Genomic DNA, 24,646 nt, shown 5'->3' on the forward strand with positions numbered 1-24,646 from the left:
GCGACCGCCTCGGGAAGATGGCCGAGCTGCGCCAGCGGCCGGGAGTTACCTCAGCGCCCTGCGCTGGCGACCGAAGTTGTTAACCGATTTTTCTCACCTTTGAGCACAAAGGCATTAAATTCCCTCACCGGTAAACGATCACGTCCCACAGCCATTGTACGCAGTCACCGAGTGAAACGCGCCAGAGATGGAGCCGGGGGAAGGGGGGGGATTATCGCAATCTGCACCGGCAGCCCCTCCGGTATTAGAGATTTCTGGGATTTTTTTTTTTCATTGCTCTAGTCAAACCCTAACTGACCAAAAAAAGAAAAAAAAAGTATATGATCACAAAATGCAGGCTCACTCTACCTACCACACACCACCAAATTTCATGCATAAAACTCAAAATGCAGGCACTGGGCAGCTCTGGTTCATTAATTGTCCCTGCGTTGCTGAAAAAGCAGCCTTCACGGGCTCTGGAGCGAACCCAGTCCATGCCAGTACGTAAACACAAAGTGTGGTCTGTCCTGCTAAAAATCTATGTACATGCAGGGTTAGCAAGAGCAGATGTAGTTTCACAAACATGAGCTAAATTGATTTATAGCCATGGTTACTCAAAATGCTTCGAGTTTAATCTATTCATAGAAAGGCTCCAGAATTCCCGCAGGATTCAGGTATAATAAAAAGGAACGATGCTGTTAGGCAGGCATTATTTATACACCTTGCTTGTAAAGCAATAGTTTTCCCATGCGGTTGGAAGAGTTGTGGGTGGCAACACACAATAGTAAAAAGATAACAATATTTAACAGCTTTCTCAAATTAGCATTTCCCCTACACTTTTCACTGTTAAACTACTTGTTTTGTTTTACCCAAATAACCTGTGGTTAACACTTTATTAACTAGACGACAGATACCAGCTGAAATGGGCTCAGAAGAAAGAATTATTCAGTTGGAAATGCTTCCCCGAACAGAGCCAGCAGTTTATGGAAACTAGGTTTTCCAGTCGCTTTATCAAACCGACTTGTCTCTTTGCTGTCTCACAGCCACAGAACTGAGACCCCCCAAGGATATCAAGAGTTTCAGCAGTCCGAGATTTTCTGTAGGACGTATTAAAGTGTGAGGGCAGCTAAGGCTACCACAGGCTTTAGGACCATTTACTGTAAAAGCAGAAATCGGTCTCACCGCCCTTACTAGATAGCTAAGGTTACCTCAGAGAAGCTACGAGAAAACAAGCCTCTTTTTGTAAAGTTGAATATACATGTATTGTTCACATACGTTATATATCTGCGTCTCTATCTCTCTGTGCGCTAGCATACAGAAAGTTTTCACCCAGCGCTTCAGGGTACTGTTTGTAAAGTCTTGTACGTCTTTTGCTTGGTGCCACTGGAACCCAAACCGAGGGCCTCAGCACACCACCACAATACAAGAAACGTAGCAGGTAAGGAACTTGCTTTAGTTTCAAGGCATGTTTTGGATCTTGAAGTAAGCTACAGCTAAAAAGGATTACTTCGTCAAGGATGTGTTTTATCAGTGTGCTTTGAATTTTAAGGGAAAGTTACCAAAAAAAAAAAAAAAAAGCACAAGAAGGTCTGGTAAGAGACAACTGAGCATAACATATCCAGATCACTTAATAGTTTTTTTTAGATGTAAAGGAAGTTACTTTCAATATTTTTTCAGCTAAGAGTATTTAGAGTGCACAGCAATTAGTCACTATTTATGTGACTAAAGGTTAAGAACTTTTAAAGAGACTGCAGCATTTTGAAGTGGCAACCATGCTGTGGGATCCCACTGGCTAAGATGAAGCCCCTGATATTCAAGGATGTCAGAAGAACTAAAATAGGTTCAATTGGCAGAGATAGTTTCTAAGAGCTGACATGACTGTATTAAATTGTATGTTGGGGTAACATTACATACTTGGAAAGCAGTTGTATGAATAAGACTCTCGTGTTCATATCTGCAGTAATGACTCAAGTGCAGTTGCAGTTTGACTTGTTTTCTCCTGTAATGTATTCTTTGTTTTGTTAAGCTCTGTTTGGCTTTTGTTGTGTTTTTCCCTGCTTTGTTTGTCTAGCATCTTCATACAAACACTTTGAAAATAAATATAGAAATGACCACATTAAAATAGCTCAGATACTAACGTCCATTAGAGGATCTGCAGTTAGGTCTCTGAATCCAGTGGCAGCCTTTTGTGACTGCCTGTACAAATACTGCTTCTCACCTTCCTCTTGTGTGTTCACTTCTGCAACAGACTACTCATGCTTCCAGTGAAAGGGAGTTATACTGGCATTATGGCATCTATTTCCCTTTACCTGTGATGTCTACTTCCTCTCCCTGCATACAGTTCTTGAAGGTCCTGCAATTTCCGGCACTCCATATTTATCTTTTTATGATTTGAATTTATTTATTTGTTGCTACTGCCTACCATTATATCTGCTAGTTTAGCTGGAAATGATTTGTGGCAAAGGACAGACAACAGTCTGTGGCTCCAATGGTCTAGCTGTAGAAAAGTTCAGAATTCAAATTTGTACGTTCCCTGGTCAAGAAAGAAAAGCAACTATTTATTCAAGAATCACATTATATTTTGCTGTTTCCATTCTTATTCCAGGTCTTTCTGAAGACTACTGTTTTCATTTAGATTTGTGACTACATGTGCAAGCTGTATTTGCATATGAAGATTAATGATTCTGATAATACCATGACTTACCCAGAACTGCTACATGAGGTAATATTTCCTTGACATAACCTGCTTTTAGGTATTGTGCTCTCTTCCTTGAGCCAGCCAGGGTGATCCTCAACAGTATTCAACAAGATGAAACATGCCAGCCTATGGGGGGACAATTAACACTAGCACTTGACATTTATTTTAAGCAAAATCAACTGTCAGAGAAGCTCACAGAACTGGGTACTTCTACACTTTTTTCTTTTTCTCCTGAAGACTTCTATTATTTACTTCCATTATCCCTAATCCTACTCTTAGAGGCTAAAGTGTTGCTGACGATGCTACAGGCACAGGAATCTCCAAACACTTGGAAAGACATTAGGAAAACAAATCAGGTCCTCTAAGAAGAGAAGCACTTCCCAGAGAGATATGATATTAGCTAGTCAGCAAAGCTGCAATCAGTTTGAACTGATTAATTCAATACTTGCCAAACCAGAAAGAGGTATCTGCACAACAATGAGCAGAACCAAAGCGCAAGTTCAGAAGCCTACCAAATGAGACAACTACTGCCTATTGCTGACTCTTTTCTGACTTTCCTCCCCGCCCCAACTTCTATATAGTGTCTTTTCATTGCCTGCAGTGCCTGAATTCACAGCTGGATTCCAGGTGGAGAGCTGCTCCCATCGAACATACCTCTTGACCCACCCTTGCACTGTTAAAACTATTTCCTCCCAGTACTACCCATGCCATTGCACTTCTTGCAGCACATAGTAGCATTGCTAACGTGGGCCAGACAGTAGCTTTCAACTCACTAACTCCTCCTCAAACCCAGTTCAGATAGGGTGCAGATGACAGACAGGCCTGCCGAAACATGCATATGCCAACCGCTTTTACTGCCACCAGTGGGAGATTAAGGAAAATGGCGATGTCTGCAGAGCTTGAGAGAGGGGGTACAGAGGTGCCAGAGCTTGTTTTACTTATAAGCAACATTTTAGTGAACCTTCCTCTCACTTTCCATGGGCCTCAGACACCAAAAGAGAACATTTCCTTCCTTAGGAGGTGACGCTCCGGGATCCACACAACAGCACGCTAGCTCTGTGGCAAGTGTTTTGGGACATAGCTGCACATCGGAAGACAGTGACTCTGCCCCTGCCTCTGCCAAGCAAACTGCCAGGTGATCTTCAGCCTAGCATTTTCTGCTTTTAGATTTAGCATTTTTATGAAGGGGAGGGGGGGACCAAGACTAACTCCTGCTAAGCAGCAGCAGACAAAGCAATCATTATGCCAAGATTTAGCTCTTAAATCCCTCAAGAGCTGGTGCTCAGAGAGCATAAACAACCTTTACCTCACAGCCTTGTCAAGCGGTACCTCTGCATTTCCCAAGTACTATCACACGGACCCTTCAGTGCTCATCCTCTCCCTATCCCTTTGCTGAGATTGGCATGCCAACAAGAAAGCCAGTTGCCATGGCATTTTGTCCCTACAGACAGATGTCCATTAAAAACCAAGTCAGCATCAGGTTTGCTTCACAGAACAGCTTTCAGTTACTATTACCAGCCCCCGAGGAATTTCCGCTGTGCCCCATCACCTCAGATGTTTCAGTGCACTCCGGTATTAATCCCTAGTGATTAGGGGGAAAATACTACAGAACGGGCACAGGTACATTTGAAAGACAAATTTAGGATCACAGTCTTGTTTTACATTTCTGGCAGATGACTGGCATGTGGTAGTATTTGGAAAGGGCTGAATTTGTTACCTCTGGCATTCTCTCTCCTGTTCTCAAAAGCTCCTTGCTAAAATCATCAGACAAATTGGAAGTGAGACACACAGATTTTTCCCTCCTCAGACATGTTATACCTGAGGCTCAGATCATCGATTTTGGAGAGCCAGCTTGGCTTCCGAGCAAACCTGCCTGCATTAATCAGGAGCACCAGCAGGAGCTCCATCCGCAGGGAAAGGGCTTCCACTTCCCCACGCAGGAGCCCCCGCCCCCATCCGTGCGGTATATTCTGCTAGTAATAGACTTCAGGCCGCCTCCGGGAGCAGGGCTAAGCGTTTCCAGCAAATGTGCCTATGTGTTAAATAGTGATGTCTTCTTCCTTGGTTACAAGACCACATTTTTGTGTAAGATTGGAAAAGAGCTTAATGGCTTCCATACTCCTCCTCAGCCCATCCCTTCTGCATCTGGGGCCAAAGGCTCGTCAGAGGTGTCCCTAAGGAAAAGCAGGGAGCTTCCTGCTAACGTGCTGGCAGCACATCACTAGCCTCTCTGCAAGACTGAGCTTCAGAGGGAATTGTCAGGTATTTTTATTTGGATGGTAACACAGTGCTAATGCATGAGAACTAGACACTGAAACTTAACTATGAGCGGGAGTGCAGTGAAATTAGATTTCATTGCTAAAGCTCTGCAGTGCTAAGGCAACTCGGATAATGGCAATAGAACTGTTAAAGAAATCCTCTAACTGATGTCCAGAGAGGGATCTCCCTCCTCATCTCTGGTTTTAAACCTGGCAAGGTTTCTATCGTGTTTGTCGTTTGTGCTATGACAGTTGGGAGACATAGGCCTTCTGTGTGGGAGTTGACATTTTGGAGACATTACTGCAGCTCAGAGCCCTGCATCCGGGCTGGCTCGCGCTGACTTTTCCACAGGAGCACAAGAGCCTGGCTTTGCAAGGGAGCTGAGCACCACTCTTTCAGCTATGGCCTGTAGGAGCCACAAATACTTGTAGCTCCGTAAAACAGTGGGGTCCTAGAGCATACCAAGATGAGCGATCCCGAGGGGGATTCCCTTCCAGGCCTACAGAGCTGTTTCCCAGAATGAAGCATTCAGGGTTCTGCTCTCAGTTTCAGCTAGTGCAGCTGCAAATATGATCAAAAATATCTAATCCTCTTAACTGCTTCTGCAGTTTGACTCTGATCACTGCAGAGGAAAATGCCACGATTTCAGCATACTGTCCACATTTCCACCCAGCTGTTTAGAAACTCGGCATTTACACAGTTGTTCATTCCTCCCTGTTGATTCCTTGGGAAGAAGAGTAGGTGTTTCACTTCGTGCAAAGAAACTGCAGGTGTATATGCAATTAAAGAGGAGAAGCTAGACACTCCTGGTTCCCAGGACTGCGTTCAGGTCTTTGCTCTTTCCCTGAATAGGCAGGATCCCGTTCGTATTTCTGCTTCACTCTGGTGAAGCTAGAGCACCTTTGAAAGCTGGCAAGGAGAACTGTTTGGAAAAAGCCCTCTTTGCTCCTCACGTAGCCCCCCCACGCTTGCCAAGGGAAACCCTGGGCCCAGCTCCACTTGGACTGGACCAGCCCCCGGCAGTGCCAGCTTGCCCATCCCACCCCACAGCATCTCCCTTTGAACTGGGGCTCCACTCAGACCCTAGATTCAAGCCAACAGCACTGGGATTTCCTCTGGCCTACATTAATTCTGCTTGGACTGACTTTCCCAATGGTGTAGAGGAATTTTTCTAAGACATCTAATCACATTTTATATGCTAAACAGATTTGCTGTGTTTTAAGTTTACAGAACTTGAACACAGAGCTCATGAGGCTGCCCAGGCGATTAGTTCACATCCATAGTGGGGGTCTCCCTCCACCCCAAGAGAAGAAACCCCCCAAGGTGAGCTTGTTTTACATTCTTAGACTCTCCTGCTTTACCGGGCAAGAACATACATTTCTTGACCTCATGTGTCGTGTGTCCAGGGAGACTTGGAAATATTGCATAAAGTCACACAAAAATAGAGATGAGAGGAAAGAGGGAGACTAGAAGGCAGGGGCATGTAAATAGTTAAAAACATCACCATCTTTGGATCCAGGAAAACAAAATACACACACCTTGTCCTCCAAGCATGTTAGCAGTGCATAGGGACACCAAAAATGAGCAAGAAAAACAGCTGAGTTTCAATCTACCTCCAAGAAAAGCACCCCTCAAATGCATAACGGCAGTCTGACTGCTCTTTCTGTGCAGCAGTCACCAGCGCAACACCTGGTTCCTCTTCTTCAGGGCCAACAGCTCCTATAAAGCCGCTCCAGCTGGAGGGGTTGCTGCCCTGCTGAGGTAGGTAGAGGCTGGTTGCTGGGGGTTTTCTGAGCTGCGCTGAGACTCTGAGGCACTCATAGTTAAAGCCTTTACCACTCAGTGTTGCTAGCTATGTTAGGAGTGGATAGGCCTGTGCTCACCAGGAGACTGAGATTTTGGCATTCTCTGCATATTTATTAATGTGATGAGTTCATGGTCGGGCTTGTTGAGGTTATCTGGATTTGAGGGTGGGGAGAGGAGTAGTGAGGTCCTCTCTGGTTCTGTGTTGCTCTGGGACCCAACAGGGACCAATTTCCTGGTGGGGAAGCAAACATTATTTTCTTTTAGGTGTTTGATGCTTTTAACCAGGCTTGGGATGGAAAGAGTGCATTGTGAGAAGGCAGAAGGAAAACACTGGTATCTTGATGTTTGTTGCCTAACTCAATTAACTGATTACTTCCAGGTCAAGAAGGGGCAAAGCCATAAATGCTGCTGTGTTTGCCCAGTGGAGGCACAGGAACAGGAAACGTTATGTGCAGGGCCTTAGCTTGGGCATTAAATAAGAGCAAAGGACAAGCATTGCTTCCTGCTTCAAGCAAACTCGAGGCTTTTTGCTGTTTTCTCAACAGTGCAGCTCCTCGAAGCACTGTGGTCATGCAGCAACAGGGTCTATCCCCCTCCTGGGCACAGCTGTGAGCTGGAGGTATCACTAAGCAAGAAAAGGGGTGAGCAGCAGACCCTCTTCCTGTAAAGCAACTAAGTGACCTACACAGACAGCTACTTCCCAGAAGGGTCTGACACTCGCATGTTTCCAAAATAATTGTGAACCTTGGATGTTCCTGGTTCTCTTAACCTGTTTGAGGCAGCTGAAGTCAGAGGCTAAAGTGAACCAGTGCACACAGCTGCCTTCACGCATTGCCTTGTATAACATATGCCAAATTTCAGCCTGGAGAACACACGCCAAATTTCAGCCTGGAGAACACACAAGTGTCATTTCCATTCTGCAAAACACCCCTCCAAACACTGTGTGTTGGTGTAGGGCCTGCTTTGGGAAGCTGGACCAGCTGGATGTGTCTGCCTTTAAATTATAGTTATTAGACCATAATGCCCATTTACACACCAAAAAAAAAAAAGAGAGAAAAAAAAAAGAAAAGCATAGGAGAAATGGGTGCAACTTTCTTGGAGCTCAAACGAGAACAGACAAGTCAGTCGGCGCAGATCAAGGCAGGAATTTTCCACGTGGCCTTAGGGAATTAGGCTCTGATGAAAAGGCAAACCTTAGCCGAGGTAAACAGAAGGAAAAATGAGTGCTGGTTACCCCAGCTTCCTGGGGGATGCTGCTGGCAGGACAGGAACATGCTGATTTGGCAGGGCCCCTGCTTGCTGTGGCATGGGCATGCAGAGCGCTGCAGGGGAGTTACCCGAGATACCGCGCTGGGGGACACACCAAGCGATGGGCTGTCTGATGGCCACTAGCTGCTCTGCCCTTTGCAGAAAATCCTACACCTGACCCCGAGCTGCAGTTCCCACAGCCAGCTGGGCTGCATGGGGAACGGCACTGTGGGGTGCTGCTGCTCCAACTCGGAAAGGGCTTAGGGAAACCCGTCAGCAGAGAGCTGGCACTCACTGAAGCTCTTCCCTGGATATCGCACCTGCTTTGCTTTGCCATCACTGTGGGTGACCTAGTCCCACCATGCAGTCTCCCGTTGCATGGGAACCCTGAAACGCCCCTCAGTGCTCCTGGACTCCTATTTCAGGAGCTTGTTTTATGGCCCTGTAGTCCAATGGGAACTCGCGGGCTGCAGGTCGGCCCTGCACTCAGGGCGTGAGTACCAACCCCACAGGTACTGGAGCTGGTGGTAAGGTGAAAGCCTTCTCCTGTGAACTTCTGAGCCCCACCAAGGAGCACTGCTTTTGTCTCCTGTTAAGTCTGGGCTTCACTATTTGCATACAGGAAGTGATATCCATGGTGCAAAGCAGTTATGGCCAAGGCTTGGGCACTGGCTCACCCCCGAGCTACCTTCAATTTTCCTTCCAAGGAGAAGAGTGTTGCGCACTCTGTCCCTGCTATTCCTCTCTGGCTGCAGGCTCTGCTTCCACCAGATCAGGAGCACAAGCAATGAGAAATGATGTTGACTTGCCCCCCTGTTTAACCACCTCTCCTCCTGGCTCGCTCAGGAACAGCTGCTGGAGTGAATCATTTCAGCATCCTCAAAGCAAGAGGGGCTCCGCCAAGCTTTGTGTGACTGCTGGCTCTCACTCCTTTCCATCTGCATTTCTCCCTGGCCTTTTTAAATCCTGCAATCCTCCTGACAGTCCTCCATGACCTCCTCTCTTGAGCAGATGGGTCCTCTCACCACTGAGGTGCAACACCGACACTGGGGAGTCTCAGGTTTGCTGGGTGTTTCAGACTTTACCAGGCTAGATGTGGCGAGCTGAGCGCTTGCACTGCCGTACACAGAACCACAAGTCATTTTGCATTCCTGTTGCCTCTCTGCCAGGCGCTGTTGCAGAGAGATAAGTACAGAACGCAGTGAAGGGTCACGGAGTGCACTGGCCCCAGTGGCCTTTCCCTGTTGCCTGCTGGGCTGCAGGGAGAGCACATCACCCCTTTCTCACTCCTCCTGGAACGTGTCCTTTCTGTTACCGTTGCACAGCCCTTATGGCAAGTGCCAGCCCAGGCTCTGTCCTAGCTCTACTTAATGCCACTCCGGGCACCTGACACAGCATCAGTGGAGACAGCATAACTCCTTTGCTGTTCAGTAGATGGGGATTTTTTCTTCATGGTTTCAAAAAAGAAAATAACATCTATTCTAAGACTTAATCATAGCAGGACCTTGGCCAATCTCAGCCAGTCCAGTGCTTGGGGAAGTTTTATGCTGCTGCAACCTTTTACGGTTCTGGTGCTGAGTCATTAGCCACAAATCTGACAAGATTTGAGTTGCAGATGTCAAAACTTGACCTCAGGCTGAAGAGGTCTAAGAGCTACTGCTTTCTTCAGGCATTTGGCTGTCCCGATGATGGGTGAGCAGGAGGCACAGACCAGCCTCTGCGGGAAGTCTGCCCTTCCCGCCAGGCCCCCTGCAGCCTCGAACCCCACCGGCTCCTGCCCAGCGGCCAGATAAAGAGCAGGGTCCCACCTGGGGGCAGGACTGCACGGAGGGTGCTTCCTGCAAGCCTCACCCAGCAGCAGCATGGAGGAAACCCTGTTTACCACAGCAGTGGATAAATAACTTGAGGCACACTTTAGGTCGCCTTGCCACCTAGCATGAATTTAGGAGAAGCTGGAAGAGCTCTTCTAGGACTGAGGGTAATTTCACAACTAGCTTGAACACAGAAGCATTCATTCAATAACCTGTGCCTTTTCTGCATGAGCTGCCCACTTCTCATGAGCCAGAGATAATTGCCCAGCCTTATTAGCTAGTACAGCTTGCTCAGCTGAACCAAACTTCCCCCCAACTCAAACATGGGGAAAAAAAAAAAAAAAAAACTAGTTTAGACAGCTTTGCCCTTGAGTTAAAAGTAAACGCTTTAAGAAGAGCAGGGCATGTTTCGTCCTTTTCCCCTGCCATCTCCTCCCTCTACTTCCGCTTAAATACACAAACAGAAATACTGTACACTTAATTTTTCAATCACATTTTTTGAAAATGAATTCCAAGATACAGTACAGCATCTTAGAGTTCTACATAAAGCAGGCTTTCAGCAAAAGGTAGGAGGATCTTAGATGGTGTAAAAATATATCTTAAATAAAATAAAATAGTTTCTATAGGAGAGCAAGCTGTGTTGTATATCTCTAGGTCTTTAGAATATCTTACAGAAGGCAGAGGCCTGGTTGTACAATCCACACACTAGAAAAGAGTTAGTGTACATTCATGCTACAAAGTTAGAAAAGGTAGAAGTTCCAGAAGATTGGGGCAGATCTTCAAACCAAAGTTATGGATGCAATGAATACATTAACAAGAGCCACATATTTCAAAGTAAGAAAGTTTAACGCTTCTCGAAAGAAATAAAACCTGCCAATCAATAAAGTCATGAAGCAGATTAAATAAAGACTCACCTTACTAGAGTTGTTATATTTATTGTAACTTATTCCTTTCCATTGGCCAAAAAGAATTTCTGTCAATAAAAGACTTTTTTTTAATTTATTTCTTTGTTCCAATTTGGAGCTGGTAAGTTGCAGCTGCATTTTCAGTGTTACAGCCTAACATCAAGGCTGTTCCCACAGCTCTAGCAACTGAAGACGATCATACTATGATCTGAAGAGACAACTGCAGAACTCCCCCAGCCATTTTTAATGAAGGAGCAGCCTTAAACTCTCAGGCTGCAAGCACACCACAGCAACAAGCACGTTCACTTCTCCAGTCAAGGTAAAACTGTTCCCACCCCAGAGCATCACATTTGGTAACCCTCCTAAGAGGGGAAAAAGCCAGATTTTTCCACAGATTTCCCTTAAGGGGTCTGTGCACCTTTTGAGCAAACAATGCAATGGTTTTGCCAACCAAGATTTTGGACAGAGCCGCTTTTCAAACCAGAACAGGCAGCACGACGTGATCACAGCAACTGGACACAACAGCTGCATCTAGTGGTGAGGGTCCCCATGCAGGGCAGCGCACTCGGCTCTGGAGGCCAAACTCGGAGCGCGGCAGCCCTGCGGGCTAGGGACTGGCAGCCAGTGCAAAGGCTGAGTACTGGCATGTAGGAAGCAAATGTTTAAAATGCTGCGTTAGTCATTCTCCCCACCTCATTTTGAGGATAGCGCTGGAACGTATGCCAACATATTCCTAGCGCAGCTAATAGAGGGAAAGCGTACGCACCCCGCTCCAGGAAGATCAGAACGCTGCTGTGGCTGTTCAGACGCAACGTCTACCAGTCTTTGCAAAGAAGGTTCTATTTAACTTATAGACATGCCTGAAAAATAACCATGTTAAACAATTTCCAGAGCATAAAGCCTTTCATGCTCTCTGCCCCAAAGGCAGCTAGCACTGGCCTTTTAAAGGCCATCTTTAAAATGAAGAAATAGATAGTAGTTCAGCAAAGTCCCTTAAAGCATTTAATATCCTAGATAGGACCCTTTAGGACTCATTTCGTTTCTTACACCACTAAGATCGTTTATTTTCTGCACTACGCTCCTTTTTAATTCCAAGCTACAGTCCTACTCCTGCACTAACAGTTCTGCAGCGTCTGGACTGCATATACTAAAAGGAGATGTACACCATCTAATTTACATTGTGTCTTAAATAAAACCATGTATTAATTGAGAATACTTGTAATCCATAGAGATGGGGGAGAAGGACCTAGGAAGCCTTAAACACTGGGTCTAGCCTACAATATCCCCTTAGGGAATGTGATGTTTAACACATGTACACACACCCCCCACCCCCCAAAACAGTACATTCTCCAAGAAGAAAGTCCAATGCACAATAGGAGGGGCTTTGAAAAGGTAGGGAGGCAAAATGGTCATTAAGATCTACCTAAAAACAGCTAAATAGTGCAGTGAAATGCTTTTAAATACCACAGACACCTCTGTTGACTGGCAACCAGTTTTATGAGAAGCTCTGAAGACAATTTCTAGCCGAGCTTTACTGAACTGGGCGTTCACAGCCAGAGTCCCGAGAGGTGAGCTTGGCCAGTTTCCATGGGGGAGCAGTGTGTTCCGATTCTCATTTGCCCCTCTTACCACGGCCTCTCCTGGAAGAAGGTTTGCCCGTACCCCCCGTGGAGGAGCTGGCAGAAGATGCCACTGCAATGTTGATCTGTCCTTCCTGGATCTCTTGTCGGGTCTCAGCTGGGAGGTGATTGATTTTCTGTTGTGTCTCTAAGTAGAACATGACATCCCGCAACTGCTCCTGGATCTCCGAGATCTGCAGGTCCTTCTGTTCACAGGTTTCCTTTAACACTCTCTCCTCCTCCTTTAGTTTGTTCTGAAGCAAGGCTTGATTCGCTCGCAAACACTTATTCAGTTCTTGCTCCTCTTTCAACTCATTGGAAAGTTTAGCCACTTTGTTATTCAGCTGAGAGCACCTTACGGATAGAAGCACAAGACAGAAAAACAGCATAGTACACCTAGATCAGATATTACTGCCTCCTTTTTACTTCCAGTCCTTAGGGCAGCTGACCCCCAGCTGTCTTCATCCCCACCAGGACCACTCAGGACTTGACTGGGGCCTCCTGGCAAAAGATGGGGAAGGGGAAAGCAATAGATCTAACACAAAAGGACTTTGAAACTCCCTAGAAATTTTCTATCCCGCGTTAGGCTTGCTGACACCTGCTTGTGTTACCTGCACATGGAATAAGATGTTGGGGGAGTAGAATCCCAGCTTTGTCACTCAATTCGCATAACCCAGGAGAATCCTTTCCCTTGCGAGTTAGGCAATCCTATCCGGTGCCAAAGGCCATTAGTGCAGGCAACAGACAGGGTGAGGGGGGAGGATGGGACTGTAACCTTGAACGTGCATCTGCAAGTTACGGAATAGGTGCCAAAGATGGTATAGATATTATATATGGTCCTTAGAGAGCTAAGGAGAGTTGGGGACTTCCAGATCCTGGCTTCCACCATACTCTGAATACAAGACCCTGATGATATCACTTCACTCAGAAGCAAGATGCTCCCACAAGATCAGCAGCGTCATGTTACACAGACAGTGCTTCCCTGCTCCTTTCAGCAGCCCAGTGCTTCACCCCTGAAAGCTTGCAGGCATCATATGCAGACTGCTTTCCACTCAGCAAGGTGAGCTGCATGTACCTTAGTTCACTAACTTGGGCTCCCTGCTACAGCCAGGACTGATGGAGAGGCAGGAACGCTACGGGCCTGCAGTCCCACCTAAGCTGGAATGGAAGCTTCCCACTTCCAGCATGGAAGAAGCTGGAATGCACCCAACGACTCTGTCCCCATGCTTGACATCCTTCATCTGGGCACTTCCCAAGATTTACATATTTCTCTGTGCTGGTGAGATGCCTCTGCTGGGCTGCCTTTCTCTGTGGAGGATGTGTCCCCCAATTACAAAACAGAGTGGTGTCTACTTCTGAGCAGGCAGAGGAAGAGAACGGTTTACTGAATGCTAACTATGCAGACCATGTGAAAAGAGCCAAGAGCCCAAAAGCTGCATGCAACTCAACAGGCACTTCTCATTTGTGAACACCCACAGAAATGGGAGCTTTTTAAAAATAAGCTGGGCTCTCACTCTACCAGTTTAAATAGCTCAAAATTGCACAGGAATAGCAAGATTTTTTTTTGTTTTTGAATGTGAGTGTGTCAAGTTTTAATGGCTGCATGCAACTAAACCTGGCAGCGGTACCCACTTCCTTTCGACAGACTGCTTTTCTTTGAGCAAGTCATTCAGCCTCTGTTCCAGACTGTCACACTTCTCAATGGTCTCTTTAAATTTGGTCTTCATGTTGTTAATCTAAAAACAAACACACAGACATTTCAAACAGATCAAAGTCCTGTGCACTTTCATTATGACATTCATTTTTCTGAAGTGGTTTCTAGACTTTGACCAATTACTGTATCCAGGTAAGCAAAAGTTCACATGAGTGAGAGAAAGAACGCTGCCAGTTTGGATTAAAACCCTCTGCATTACCCTTTGCAGTTACCCCAGCAAGAACCATGTTGCCGTGGAAGTTGCTCATACAGAACAGTAACTCAGGCTGCAAATTGTGCCAGGGATCCCATTCAAAAAAAGGCTGCATCTACTGCAGTTCAGCATTCATTTAGCCATTCTCTCAGATATTTTTCTATCTGCCAGCAAACTTAAATTTTCACCCTAGGGCTTTACAATACAAGGCTGTTGCTCATTTTAAACTAAACCTCAAATAAGTATGGTCAAAGTCTGAAAATGAACACGCTATTTCTGTCAGCATTGACTCAGCAGTCTGCTGTCATAAGACAGTGACCTACTGACATGAATATCTTAGTCATGCAAAACGCAAACAGAAACACATACATTGGCTTCCGCTTCCACTCTATTACAAAACTAGAGACCATTACTGCTGAAGAGAACCATGCTCCAGGCCTCTAGACATTATGTGGAACACATAAAAACATATTCTGACACAAGACTTAGCAGATTTATAGATAGAAGCACCCGTTTCCCCTATAGCAATGTCAAAAGCACGCTTGTATGTACTGGAGACAAGAATTAAAAGGAAAAACGCTTTCCTAGAGGAGCAATTTTGATAAATGCCAGTATCAGCATACATACTCTCCCCAGCGACACCAGAGCAGGTTTTAAGCCTTCCAGCCTTAATCACTGAACATTTATGCAGCTGATTGTTGATTTGGGGAAGTAACCCGAGCAGCGATAATGCAATACACTGCATAGTGGCACGGATCCAGATGAGACTTGCATGGACAGAATGCCATGAATAAATTGTAAGGGTCTTTAAACATAAAGCAATATTTAGGACGTTTATTGTAGTTGTTTCAGTTCAAACTGGTTGGTGGATCGTGTTTCCCAATCACGTGCAAGATGATTTTTTACTACAGCTTTTCCTTTTATACGCATTTTCATAAGATTTCTGGAACTGTTCTTTAAACCAGGGTTGACCATTATTTTGATGGAATTAGAGGTCGTGATTTCTACGTTCAGGATGCTACTTACCTGCAGAGAGTAAATGACTAATTAGCAGTCACACAGACAGTTCAGTTAAGGACTCAAGCATAAGTCCTGACTCACTTTAAACCTAGTTAAAAGGATCTACACAGAGTGAAAAGCATTAAAGGTATTCTCACTGAATTTTTACTCGTGACGTTTTGAAGCCATCCTGCCTACAGAATGCATTACAGCAGGAGACTAAACTTCTCCCAAAGGGCGATGAGGGGGCATAGGGGGATTACAAAGAAAAGGAAAATCAGTACGTGTTTGGTGCGGAAAGACAGCTTCCACTTTCTGCATCCAAGTAAATTAGAGTCGCACTGTCTATGCTACACCAACCTTCCCTAGAGATATGTTTCAGCGTGAAACAGATGGGACTAGCAAGCAGGGATCCTGCAGCAGCACAGACTTGTTTCACCACTGCTGCAGTTTCCTGAGCAGCACATGTAAATCAGCCTTCAATCTAGGTGGCAATCTACCTTATTCTGCACCACTGAGCAGCAAATTGCTAGATCTGAGCATTGAGATAAGGGATACACCTTGGAGCCAGTTTTCTCAGCTGGTAGTGAAACAGGCTACACGAGGTTACACCGCGCAACATTCAGGCTGCATGAGGGACTGCAAAGCTCCATCTCCCATTTAAGTTAACAGTGTTCAGAAGCCTGTTTCAGCAGAGCTCTCACACAAGCCCAGAGCAGAGCTCACCTCTTCAGCCGTATCCTTTTCTATTCGGACGATCTTGTTTTCCCAATAGATTCGCTGTGATTCCAGCTGGCTTGTTAGCAGATAGGAGTACTACAATCACATAACACACACAGAACAGTCAGCTTTTGCAGAGTGGCTATGCCGATTAAGAAGCCGAAAGGGCTCCAATACAAAAATCAATTTAAATGAAATTGAGCATACAGGGCATTTTGAACATACATGCAAACGACAGATCCAGCAGATGTGTTTCACCAATTCAGTTTAAAAATCAAAACACTTAAAAATCAAGTGATTTGATTAACAAAAAAATATGTCTATATATAACACACACATCTCAAGTAAAGTCTTTTGAGCACAACAGCAAGGATCAAGTGAGAATTCCCCCCAAGCTGTACCCAATATCATGCTAAGTACTTTTGAAAACAAGAGACAGATTTTTCTTTATAGTAGCAATAAGCCTCTCGAAGTTTTACACTCCACAGGAAAATGAAACATCATCCATCCCTGTCATGAGAGTCTGAAATTTCAAAGGTAGAGTTCTCCGTTCACTGCCCAAAACCCAGGGGAGAAGGGTAAACGCACATCTCTAGCTTGATGGGAAGAGCATCTTCGGAAAAGCATCTTCAGCTATGTATAACTATTCTCAAGAATTGTTCTCCAACAAGGATGGTTCATTTCAATGTTATTTTGGCATTTAAACAAGGATGCAGTGCCTTACATCCCATCTTTTCCCTCTTGGTTCTGCAGCTGAGTTATGAGGATGCTGGAAAACGTGACCATTTCTTAACATCAGGCTAATAAGCACCAAGCGAGGCCTTCACTTTAGAATTAAACATGAGTAGAAAGCTGTGAACACTCTCAGTAATATCAGAGACCAAAAATAGGCTGCCAAGTCCACTCTCTGCATATGTTTAGGTCTTATAAACTAGACAGAGGGGTCTTCCACATACTTTAAGCACCAGGTTCCTAAAAATAAAGGTCAAAAATAGCTGATTTAGCCTTTAAGCATAACTCAGAAGATTCACGGAAAAGCAAACAAGTATTTTTTCTGAACAGTAAGTTTATAAAGGCTGGTCTCTATGTTTTGTTCCTCCTCAGACTCGCCTGTGTCTGATGTGGCTGAAATCATGCTGCAGTCTATCCCTCAGCAGAGCAGTAATTTGAGTTTCTCTTTCCTTAAGGTGGAACATTGACAAAGGAAAAAAAAAAAACCACACATGAACCTTTTTTTTTTTTTTGAGGTTTCCACCCTTCTAGTTCATGTGAGAGAAGCTGGCCAACAGCTACCAAAAAAAGGGAGCAGGACAAGGCTGTTATCAGACAAGCCTGTTAGCTTCCTTTGGGAGGCAGGGCAAGCACACAGCTATGGATTCCTACACGCCTGCTCTGCTTACAAGCAAAACTGCTCTTATTGACAGTTCCATGCATATCCTGGGCTCTTAAGCCAAGTCAAAGATCCACTGATGCTAGGAAGGCTCTGGCGAGTGAGTCTGGGCACTCAGACCCACTTCTCACGCCGCTGACCTCAGTGCTCGCAGCACTTTAACTGACTATTCTTCAATCTGCTAGCGCACACAGGACGCTGGCTAGTGCGACCAGCGTACTCTTAGCTGCGTCGGCTCTGCAGAGCCGAGAGAAGTTTGGAGAGAAAGCAGGTGAGGAAAAAAGACAAACAAAAAAAGGGGGGAGGGAAAACAGTAAAAACAGGCTTCTGCCTGAAGATGATTGCCTACATGCAGGGAACAAGTCTGCTGCATAAGCTGATGCCATTTTCCTGTAGTCATATCTGTATTTGAAACATTTCATTTGACACAGCAGCACAAAGCAGACTCCAAAAAGCCAAAATATTTACCTCTAATTGTAAGGCATCGATTTTCTCTTCCTGACACATATCTCCCTCACACTCATACTGAACTATCTTCCCATCAGTTTTACTGGCAACCAGTCGATGGACATAGTTATCTGAAGAGAGAAAATTCAACCAAAGGGAGCTTTAGTTTAAGAACACCCAGATTGACACCAATGGAAATACTTTATACAGCACAATTAACCACGCAGACTGCTGCAACAGCGTATTAGTAAGGCAGGAAGCCAGCAACAGATGTATTTGTTATTTAGCAGACTTCACATAGACACCTTACAGGATATTTATTACAACAGCCCATTTTCATACCTCAGAGCAAATTGATGGAAAGGGAGTAACAAACACATTCCACAGAGACTACAGGACTGCCCAGGTTCATTACGGAATCACATTCTCCCTCTTCCATCTGGTACAGTCCCACAAAAGGTGCTATTAGAGAGGAGATGGATGCTCCCAAAAGACAAGATATTAGTACAGATGCAAACCCCTTTATCTCCAAGAAAGCACTATTGCAAATGCCCTTGCCAAGGGGTCTCAAAAGCTGTTTTGCAAAGTCATCCTACAAGAGGGAAAGGGAGACCACTTACCTCCAGCATAATCCCAGACTCTGTGGTTGGTCAGCTGCATTGCATAGGTGTGCTGGGTCTCCTCAAAATGCTTGTAAGCATGTCGACTCACATACCGGCCACAGCCTATGTGTCCACATATCAAACAGATCCAAAGGTTCTGTCAACAGAAGGAAAAAGCTCTGTACATACAATACTGTCAAGCAGTGATACCAGAGCTTTGAGAAAGTGCGATCAAGGACGCTGACGTCCTGCTGATGCTGTGCATTTCCATCCACTTTCTTAGAAAATGAATAGCATTTACTTTTTTCCCCCTCTTTGAAGCCTCACTCAGATTAAAGGCTAAAGAGAAGGAGTACCTGCTCATTCAAGCCAATTATGAGCCTGCAGGTGCCAGGCACTTGGATATACTACCACGAGAATGGATGGAAGAACGGCCTTGATTAATGAACAAGGCAGCACAGCAGGACCGTGAAAGCAAGCTCTGAAGAACACAGACTAGAACTGTTCATTGTTAGTTTAGCCCCCTGCTACCGTACGCATCTAAGCACGCAAGCTCTGATCAGCTCATATTCCAATACGTCTCTAAGAATTGGAAACATTTGTCAGAACAGGAAAACCTGGATGGTAGTATCAGTTCCCAGTACTGATTCTAACTCAAAAGGAAAGCAGATACACCACTGACTGGTAAAATCAGTTCAATGGCAGCCACAGAATTAACCCCAAAAGCAACTAGAGTAGCAGTGCAGTCCAATCTAGTCTAGATCTCACTCACCATCCACCCACCTACTTACTTCTTGAACTCCACACTCAAAACACTTGTTCTCTTCCACTGGCTCAGGTGTTTGGCAGTATCTGCAGACAGGACACCTAGAGGGTAATAAGCATAATGATTAGGCACAAGGAGCTCTATCTTAGTATTATGGTAATTAAACACAGACCCAGAGATCTCAAAGTGAATGCTTTATGCAGTGGGACACTCCCTGCATGCACGAATCTTTCGGCTCTCATTTTCCCCAACTCACATTTGTCTCCATTCCACACAAGTCTATTGTTTTTAAGCCAGGAACAAATGTGACAGAACAAACATCGTTTTTTCCAAAGCCATTCCACAGTCTCAGTTTGACCTGGTTTTGCTGCAGTCCAGGTGCTGAGAAAAGCTGCAACCAAGAGCAGCCGTGGGGCTGCCAGTGACCTCAGCATCTGCCATGTAAGCACAAAAACAATGGCAGAGCTCAAGAAACACTGCTCTGCCTCAGTTGTAAGCACTGCCGGAAGCACCTGTACGCATCTAAATATTGCTTCTCTGGACTGCTGCCAATTGACAATATCTTCAGTGGAGAGCTACAATCATAACAACCACCTTGGTCTTTGAGGAGGACAGCTGAGAAGGCAGGAGTAAATTCAGTGCTCTAGTGAAGCAAGAGGCATGCAGAAAGTGAAGGTTTTTCTGGCTTTCGCATTAGATGAAGGCAGTCCAATTAGAAAAGGAAAAGGCCTCTCATCACCGCTTTATTTCTTAGACATTCTCCGTTATCTGCATTATGTGCAGGGTTTTTTGGAACAGCTACACATTGTTGTGGAAAGATGCTGCAACTACACACTGCTGAGACAGCCAAGTAACAGAGGGAGGTTCCTACACTTTGCAGAGATAGCCTGGTACTTAAAACATCCCTCAGAAAATGAGAGCTCTAGCTTCAACTTCATCCCTACCCCAAGGGATTCAGCTTCAGCTACCGGCAGGGTGTCCCGTAACCGTACCCTAGAAGAATCAGCGGCTGGCACCCTATCATTTTTTATGAAACTATACCACTGTGCTGTCAGAAACACAGAACACCCAAGACCAAAAGGAACCTCTGTCCGAATCCTAACCACTGGCAGACTCAGCTAGGGAGGGAGTTAACCCAGGATCTGGATCCTGCTGCTAGGACTGTTTATGTAATTTTCATTAGCTACTGGATAAGCTATAGAAGTAATCATGGGAGTAGACATTTGCATTGCAGTAAGCTTCCTAGTCAAATTCATGCACTTACAGCCTCTGTGGTGCCTAAACAAAGTGGGCAGGGATTTTCTCCTACTAGTCTCCTGGATTCAGAGCTTCAGTTCTTCTTAAGGTTTATATTAACTATTTAAGTGCTATTTTGAATCTTGCTGCTACATTGGCTAAGCTCCACTGCTCCAAATTTAAACTGTTTTTGACTTACGGGGCAAAGCAACCAAAAAACTAGAATAGCTACAAATGCTGTAAATCCCACTGAAGTTCTGTTACTTTGGCTTACAAATGATACCCAAAGAGAGGGTTAAAATCTCCCTCCTGGTCTATCGGTTAGTCGGACAGCCAGAGGTACTGGTAACAAAGAAGAAAACACAGTGAAGATGGGCTCCAGTTCAGCAACCTTCTGCTGCAGTATCTATGACAGCCTGATGTGTAGTAAAGTAGCAAACATTGTCTGGAAGAATGCAAAACACGCACAAGTGGTTGCGGCAATAGGTGCTAGTCAAGAGCTCTGCAGAGGCCTCGGATACGTTGAAACCTCCAACTAAGGGAACGTGCAGAACGGCAAGAGCAAGAACAGGAAAGGGTTAGCAGTAGAGAAAAGAACAGGCGGGTGTTTTGCTAGTAAAGTTAACTGGCCCTGTCACATCTCAGTTAACCCTTTCACGGATCTTCTTGGCACGTCACATAGCGAACAAGATTCAGATGAGCCCAGTGAAAACTCTACTGGATGGGCCAGTAGGTGCCATTGCGGACAGGACAAACCATACCTGCAAGCGCACAGCCTCTGCTGGACCAGAGCGCAGATGCAGGTCAGACCCTCAGCACTGCCCTGTGCCAGAGGGTCTCAGTGAGCCAGAGAGACAGGCCAAGGTACCCCAGGAACATGGTCTCCCCTTGTTCCTCCCATACTCACCTTCTACAATATTGCCTGCCTAGAGCAGCTCCCTCCTGTTCCCAATTTACAGAGCGATCTTGCCATCATCCCTTCCTTCCCTGCCTCCCTTCTGTCTCACTTTCCAGTCCTGTCCCCTCGCAGGCTGCTCTAGCCCAACTCCTCTTCATCCTTCTGAGTGTCTAAGTGAGACAGGCAGGACTGCTGCCCTGAGGGGTTCTCCAGGTGACTCCTAGGCTCCAGCCAGCTGTGGAGATCCACCTAGAGCACAGCCTCAGCTAAGCCAGGGGAAACCAATGATCAAATGGACACACAAGACTGAGTGGAACAGGGCTGAGCGTGCACGCAATGCTGTTTGCTTCATTATTTCTTTCCTACAGCATTTTTAAATGATTTACATCACTCCACAACAGCCCTGTTGTCTTAGCAGCAAGGCCCACAGGAAACTTTGTCCAAATATTTTTGGCTGGGAGATGTCTCGCTGAGTCCCTTAACGGGGAAAAAGAACATTAGAACTTGCAGTAGTTCCCGCCCCACAGGTGTGTGTGGTGTAGCCACCACACTCAAAGCAGGGCTTTAGATGTAGAAATAAAGAAAAGCCTCTTACGTGGTGTCCTCCCACCGCTGCAGACACTGGCTGTGAAAGCTGTGGTTACACAGTGTGGTAAGGATCCCATTCACAGACTCATCCATCCTCTCCAGACACACTGTGCACTTTGGGAGCTCTGTCAGATCCATTACAGGCAGACTGGCCCCCTTGAAAAGAACAGGCAGAGATAAACTGCTCAGCATCTTCCAATCACCATATAGTAAGCACCCACATAAGAAAAAATAAAAACCTTAAAAGTCTTAAAATCTCTCTTATTACTCCTGGCAGTGGGGTGCAAAAACACTACTAGGTATTCCTGTGAGTCTACACCGTGGTTAGGAACTTCCCAGATACAAAAGAAAAGTGATCTATGACACATTTAATAGACCACATCCTCCTCACCACACCACAGACGCAATGGGGCTGCTGCTTCTGCAGCCAGCCTTCTTCAGTTTTCTGGATTCATCAGATCTACTGCATATCTACTCTAGATTAGAGACACCACAGTAGTGAGCTACAAAGCCCATAAAGTCACTGAACAAACTCTCCCAAGTAGAAACAAAATGAGTTTGGGGCTGATGTTAAGCAGTTTTTAGCGTCCTGCCCAGTGCAAAATAATCCTGTTAAAACTCTCTCAAATGCAAGGGAAAAAAAAACCACACACACATAACAAAAAACCCAATACAGAAACACACACAAAAAAAGTACCACACAATCAACTTACATCTTCTGATTTGAAGACTTCAGCCCTTTCCACATACACCAACTGGCAAACATCTTCCTCTATAGAGTTGAACTGCCGACCATTGCATGCCATATAAAAGCTATCTGCATCAGCCTATGTATAAACCAAGGGAAGCCAGTTAAAAAGAGAAAGCTTTCCAGCTGACACTACCAAGCAAGAGGAGGAGAAATCTGCTGCATCCTCTCTTCCCCCCTGCGCCAAGTCCCATGATATCAGAGGAGACATTTCAGAGAGTCAGTTCCTGCCAGCAGGCACTGCATCTCCACGCTGGGTTTAGTGCCATTTTCTACCACTTGAAGTCCAGAAATGAAGTTCACAGCAGCGATGGCTACTCTGATATTTGAATACTCAGCAGCAATAACGCCCTTCTCTGTTCAGCATCAGTTTTGCCCCTCGTCAGCAATTTCAGTGCATTTGCAAAGCATGGCGTCTTTGCAAAAAAAAATTAAAAACAGGGGAAGAGAGGGCTGCATTCCAGGACAGATACTTGCGTCAGGGAAAGTAACAACAGTTGAACTGTGGGAAGGGATCCATTTCACTGGGAGCAATTCAGGCATGCTCTGAACCATCTCTGAGAGTCACTTGCAAAGAGGCAGAACCAAAACAAAACCTGTCAAACATGTCATTCTATTCACTCAGTGACCTACCCAAACCCTATCCCTAGGGAGTGATCCCACCAGCTGCAAATGAGCTGAATGCCAGGTTCCCATATTCCTAGTTGCCCCAGCCAGGTGCACAAAGGCCCATGAAATAGGCTCTTGCTACCTGCAGAGATAGCCATTAGGGGACAGGGCTTCAGAGAATTTCCTAAGAAACAGGAATTCAGAGTGAATTGACTTTATGACTTTGCTGCAAAACAGTGCAGCACTTGGTATTTGCCCAAAGTCGATACAAAGTGATATACAAAAAGACATCTTTGGGTCAACAGCACATAATGCAGAACACATACAAGTACCGCATGTTCACAAAAGGCATGGAAAATATCTTATGGAGCATTTGTGGTTGGGGGAAGGGCTGACCAAGCCATCTCCACGACCCCAGAATATGTTGTTTGCAGCTGGGAGAAAGGAAGGTACAAACAAGAGGGTCCACACAGGAATTGGCAGGGGGAATGCCTAAAGCAATGTAACTCAGGAAGACCTGTGAGCAGCAATGTGTGATGTCTAGTTACCAATTCATCCCTTAGACTAAGTTTTTGGGGATACTGCCCTTTTCACACTATATCGGCAGTGGAAGGGAGACCACCCAGCTCCTCAGGAAAGCTGGCCAAGACTTCTCTAAAAGGCAAACAAAGCCCAACTGGCTAGGTTCCTTCTGTCCATCATAGCACAATGTACTGATCTCTTTGTGAACATGCAGAGACACGTGCTGTCCTCTTCTTACTCTTTTTTTGAGAGCAGAAAGAATATATTATGCAGAGTATGAAACTGAAAGAGCGCACTGACCTCTGAGGTAGCAGACAACAGGGTTTGTCTACGTATCTTTTTTTTTTTTTTTTTTTAAATATCTGCCAGCAAGAAATGCAATAGACAGAACACGACAGACACTTGCCTCCAGTTCACAGCGTGGGTCTAATCCTAGTCAGCAGCCCCAAGAAAGCGCCGGGCAACAGGACAGGCCTGTTTCGCAGCAGGTAAAATGCTTCTTGGCTAACAGCTGGCCAGTGAAGCCAGAGAGCACCCCTGAACGGCAGCTACATGACACTGTGGCAACCCTTTCACAACAAGGGGATCTCTGGCTCTTACCTGTGAGCTAAACTTTATCAGCACCATGTACTGGTTTGGAGTAGAATCTCTGATGATTTTCATATGCTCAATTACTTCATAGAAGGAGGCCACAAACTTCATCAGGTCATGACTGGTCATTGTAGCAGGGACTGTGAGGATGCACAGCATGGCGCTGCGCCTTACATCTTCTTTTAAGGAGGTCATCTTGCTGATAAGACAATAGTTAGACAACTTCATGTCATTTTACAGGGAGGACAAAGGCACAACTGGATACATCACACTTCCAGTACCTGCAGCTCTTAGAATA

General features: G+C 45.4%; 1 protein-coding gene and 1 long non-coding RNA gene across 3 annotated transcripts in view; one reads left to right on the forward strand and one right to left on the reverse strand.

The window, feature by feature from the left end:
- On the forward strand, positions 1-11,919 carry LOC138061358 (uncharacterized). 2 transcript variants are annotated; one of them, XR_011134996.1, is made up of 5 exons: positions 1-241; positions 1,291-1,417; positions 2,585-2,701; positions 3,695-3,812; positions 6,160-11,919. It is a non-coding gene; the product is annotated as an uncharacterized lncRNA (long non-coding RNA). The 2 variants fall into 2 exon arrangements; XR_011134995.1 differs by having other exon boundaries at positions 1-1,417.
- Positions 10,279-24,646, reverse strand: part of BRAP (BRCA1 associated protein) — a 16,744-nt gene continuing 2,376 nt past the window's right edge. The window contains exons 4-12 of the mRNA XM_068910744.1: positions 24,358-24,547; positions 22,592-22,705; positions 21,886-22,034; positions 19,182-19,257; positions 18,409-18,547; positions 17,810-17,919; positions 15,958-16,047; positions 13,958-14,061; positions 10,279-12,679 (exon numbers count right to left, since the gene is read on the reverse strand). Coding sequence (XP_068766845.1) covers positions 12,319-12,679; positions 13,958-14,061; positions 15,958-16,047; positions 17,810-17,919; positions 18,409-18,547; positions 19,182-19,257; positions 21,886-22,034; positions 22,592-22,705; positions 24,358-24,547 — 1,333 coding nt within the window. The 3' untranslated portion in view covers positions 10,279-12,318. The remainder of the gene's footprint in view (positions 12,680-13,957; positions 14,062-15,957; positions 16,048-17,809; positions 17,920-18,408; positions 18,548-19,181; positions 19,258-21,885; positions 22,035-22,591; positions 22,706-24,357; positions 24,548-24,646) is intronic.

Source organism: Struthio camelus, chromosome 17, assembly GCF_040807025.1.
Source record: "Struthio camelus isolate bStrCam1 chromosome 17, bStrCam1.hap1, whole genome shotgun sequence".
Lineage (NCBI taxonomy): Eukaryota > Metazoa > Chordata > Aves > Struthioniformes > Struthionidae > Struthio > Struthio camelus.